The sequence below is a fragment of the Petaurus breviceps genome, unplaced genomic scaffold (genome assembly GCF_028583685.1).
Source record: "Petaurus breviceps papuanus isolate PSGF00001 unplaced genomic scaffold, PetGlider_PUasm1.0 90808, whole genome shotgun sequence".
NCBI lineage: Eukaryota > Metazoa > Chordata > Mammalia > Diprotodontia > Petauridae > Petaurus > Petaurus breviceps.
In genome coordinates, this window is record NW_027187349.1 from 12227398 (window position 1) to 12232087 (window position 4690).

Genomic DNA, 4690 nt, shown 5'->3' on the forward strand with positions numbered 1-4690 from the left:
AAGAAAGAAAGAAAGAAAGAAAGAAAGAAAGAAAGAAAGAAAGAAAGCTGGTTGTGGTGATTAGTGCAGCCTAGTGATTGTCAATCCTAAACTGGGTCTTAGAGCTAGAAGGGCCCTTAGAGATCATCTAGTGACCTCCAGCCCTTTCATTTCACAGATTATTCAAGATAAATGAGTCAGGCAGGGATCCATTTGCAGAACAAAGATAAAAAACACGTCTCCCAAATCCTTAGATTTTATTGATCTGAAGGTGCTGGTGATTTCAGCAAATAGTTATTAGCTGCCTAATACATTTAGAACCTTAAAATTTCTTTGGTTGAACTACATGACCAAGGATTTCTGAATAATTAAAGTCGTGAGCTACTTAGAGGGCAACAAATAGAGAGGTACAAAGTTGTCAGTGGACTCTAGCATACTCCCAAGGAAGGATTGACTACACTCCAAAAGCTTCATAAAAGATGTCATCCAAGAGTTGTAAAGTCTGAGAAGCAGTTAGGCTCCTTACATAACACGAAAAAAAAGAGACCAAAGAGGGATAGCCCTCATGCAGGTAGGTATCACATTGTATGAATGCTGGGCCCATAGTCAAGAAGACTTGGATTGAAATATGATACTAACTTGCTCTGTGACCTTGGGTAAATCATTTGCCTTCAGTTTGGTTCAATTTCCTCAACTGTAAAATGAGTTTAATAATAGCACATACTTTATAGTGTTATAGTGAGGATCAAATGAGATGCTATTTGTAAAGTTCTTAGCACAAGGTCTGACACATAGTATGTGCTATGTAAATGCTAACTATTATTATTATTATTAATTCTTTTCTTGACACTTAGACAATGTCAAGAGAGCTCAAGAGAAGTCACCCTTCAAATGGACCTCCTGTGGAAGACTTAAATTATATATGACTGAGAGCCCCACAGGATCAGTGATGGGCAGTGATGGGTGATAAAACCTTCATCAAAGTATATGCCAGGGATTGTTCTAGGCCTAGGGCTGCAAAGATAAAAAAGGATATAGTCCTTGATTCAAGGAACTTCCAGTCTAATAGAAGAGATGATGCTGCATATAATAATCTATAAAGTTATAACATGATTATGTGTGTAGCAGAGGTCAAAGAGTGAGTCCCTCTAAGACCCATGGAGAGAATATCACCTCTAGCTGGGGAAATGGGAAAGGCAGACTCTGTGGGGTACAGAGGGACCCTCTGCCTTAAGTCAGAGCAGCCTCATAAAAGCCCAGATGTCATAGCATGTACAGTGAAAAACTCAAGGCTGGTTGTAGTTAAGACAGTCCTCTCCTTTGGAATCTATATCCAACAGTCAATTTGCAAATCTTCCTCTTGGCAGCTCCTAACTCCTGAAGTCTATTGTCTCTGGAAGTTCAACATTTAAGGGAACTAAATTTCCAGCATCATTGGACTTATGCCTAGTCCTGAGCTGTGATCACAATGCCAGTCATTGTCCCCTACTTGGGGAAAAGCATTTTTATTTGATTTGTGAAAAGGGAATCCAAAATCTCCTATATTCCATCAATGCCTCAGTAAATATTGCTTCCTACTGTGTACATGTAACATTAGACTCAGCATAAAAAAGAATATTAGGTACTTTAGACATGGTTATTAAAAAGAAATATAAATACCCAGTTTTATGTTGTTAAGTCTTAAATAGGACAGTAACTTCAAAAACTGAAATGGAAAGACATTTCAAGCAAATCAGAACATTATTTTTTTATAACTCAACATTATCTGTAGTTTTAATCTTTAAATTTAAATGAGACACAGACCCAGAACCAAAGTAGAAAATGTGTGATGACAAACTCAAAACTGTATGTGAGCTTTTTGACAAACTGATTTCCTTTTTGTGTGTGGGGGAGATAGGGAGAGGTGGTTTGTTTGTTTTGTTTTACATAATAGAAGGGACAGCAGCCAGTTTTTCTGCCTCCCCAATTTTGTCACTGAATTCCAGATTCTGAACAAGCTCATTGGCTCATGATTGTGTCTTCTAATTAGTTCTTTGCATTTCCCTTCAGAGCCAAATAAAGTGCTTGCATGTTGTGTTCTAGAGCAGTAGGTTCTTAGATGGGGGATGTACAACCCTTGTGGCCTTGTAGGGGATGATTCAGAAGAGTGTGTGTGGGGTGGCCAGGTAGCACAGCGAGTAAGAGCACCAACTCCAGTGTTGGGATAACATGTGGATTGAATCCGGGCTCAGACACTTAGCACCCACCCAGAAATAACTGGCCGTGTAACCTTGAGCAAGTTACTTAACCCCGATTGCTTTAAAAAAAAAGAGAGAGAGAGTGTGTGAAGAAAATATTAGAATAGAGGAAAGCAATGTATTGTTCTAGCCTTAATAGCTGCCACCTGCCTCTGCCATTTGCATTCATATCTAGGGAGGGCTACTGTAGGCTGTCAGCTATGTGAGTTCCTTCACAGGCCCACTTGGCTCCATGAATAGAGTGGAATAGGATAGATTTCAATTTAATCTATAATCATTTTCCCACGATCTTCTAAAATGAGATTATTTTTTGCTTATAAAACTATTTTTTCTTAATTACATTCTTACTGGGTCTTGCCAACAAAATTAATCATATTGTACTCTTGGATAGGGTTTGCCAAGGCCTGGGATTAAATATTTGGAATGTGATTTTCTCTCTTGAGGGTATTTAAGACAGGTAGAACAAATCATTATGTTTTGAACCATTTGACTTTGAGGTCAGATTTATAGAATCCATAAAAAATTTCATAAAATCTGGATATGTTGCCTCCAGGTTAGGCCCCAGGCAAACTTGTAGTAAGTAGACAAAGTTCTGCCTGTATGGGACTCCCCACCCTAGGTGACCATGGACAGTGTTAGGATCATAGCTTTAGAAGTGAAAGGAATCTTAGAGATAGGCCACTGAGTCCAACATTCTTCTTTTAAGAGACTTACTTGCCCAGGCTCATTAAGCTAGTAAGTATCTGAGCCAGGGTTTGAATTCTGGTCTTCCTAACTCCAAGTCCAGTCTCCTGTTCACTACACCTTGTTGCCTAAAGTATGAACCTTAGTTCTCTTTCAGAATATGGCAATGATTCTTGTAGTTCCTGCTTCAAAGATTTGTGAAGCACAAATGAAATGATGTATTCAATGCTTTAAAGCACCACATAAATGTTGGTTATTGTACTACCCACTTGTTTATGATGTTAGAAAGTATTGAAACATCACCAAAAATGCCAATGAATGTTGTATATTATAATGCTACCCCTTGAAAAGCACAGATGGCATCATATTGTTAATGAACATACATAGGGGCAGTTAAAATGATAGCTGGATCACATAGCAGGGAAACCTCAAAGAATCACTGCTCAAAGTAACAACTTTTCCTATCTCTTTTCTTTCTTTTTATTTTTTGCCAATCTCTTTTCTATGGAAGAATTTGAAATGCCTTTAACATTAAAAACATACATATACTTTTATTTAACAGCCTTTAAAATATTTTCCAAGAAAGGAAATCTCCCCTCCCCACTCATCATAAGGGTTTTTTTATTTTATACTAAGATATAAATGACTGATAGATCTTTTTCCCCAGGAGCTCTTGCTAAGAAAGAACTCTGGGGCTAGAATAAGATGGAATAATGTGGGAGGAGACGGGTATACACAGGGGCATGAAAGCAGAATTTCATGGACTTCACAAGCTTGCCCAGGACCTAACTTGAAGGCAGCATACAAATTTTATGAGATTTTTATGGACCTGACCTTAAAGTCAAATAATTCAAAGCAGAGGATGATGCATAATGATTTGTTCTATCTGTCTTTACTACTCTCAAGAAGAGAGAAAAGCACCATCCAAGTTATTAATCCCAAGACCCTGGCAAACCCTATCCGAGAGTACAGTACGATTTACTTTGTTGGCAAGACCCAGTGAGAATATAAGTGAGAAAAATTGTCTTATAAGCAAAAAAAAAAATCTCATTTTAGAAGATCTTAGAAAAATGAATGCAGATTCCATTGAAATTTATCCCATTTCATTCCATTATTGGAATTCTCTCTTATTGAGATGAAATGAGTTCTAGTCCTATCTAATGCTTTCTCTATAATCATTGGCAAGCCACTTTGTCTGGCTGATCCTCAGTCTACTCATCCATAAAGTGGGAATAGCACTATTACTATTACCTACCTTGGACAGTGGTAGTAAAGAAGGGCTTTCTAAACCTTTTGATGTCATGGAACCCCAGGTTAATTTACTATAATTGTATGCCTCATCTTCATGTAACTTTGGTTGCTGAGGGAGGCCAAAAAAAAGGGGGGGGGGGGGAGGTACACATACCCTTTAAAAACCTCATGATTTCCAGGTGAAATATACACACCTACCTGTAGATTCTGAAGACCTCCATATGCTGTAAATAGAAGCAGAAATCCAAAGGCAACCACAAGAACATTCTTTAAGTTTCTTCCCATTGTGTTTATTGAAAACCTTCAGTTATCAGCTGAGGGTGTAAATCTGTAGTTCCTTAAGTAACTAATCCAAACTTCAGGGGGAAAAAGAAGTCTTGGCTTTGAAGAGATAGTCTCCTTTCTTTGTCTAAAGAGAAAGAACTCATGTTAGCCATCACAGCTGGTTAATGAACTTTGTTACCACTGACATCCAACACTGTTACAAAGTATAGTTAATTATTCACTTTCTCTAGGACATCAATAAGAATTTTCCCGAC

At 37.8% G+C, this 4690-nt stretch overlaps 1 protein-coding gene across 1 annotated transcript in view; it reads right to left on the minus strand.

Moving 5' to 3' along the window:
- UNC93A (unc-93 homolog A) overlaps nt 1-4450 on the minus strand; it is a 46125-nt gene extending 41675 nt beyond the window's left edge. The window contains exon 1 of the mRNA XM_069070421.1: nt 4350-4450. Coding sequence (XP_068926522.1) covers nt 4350-4436 — 87 coding nt within the window. The 5' untranslated portion in view covers nt 4437-4450. The remainder of the gene's footprint in view (nt 1-4349) is intronic.
- Between the last annotated feature and the right edge of the window lie 240 nt (nt 4451-4690).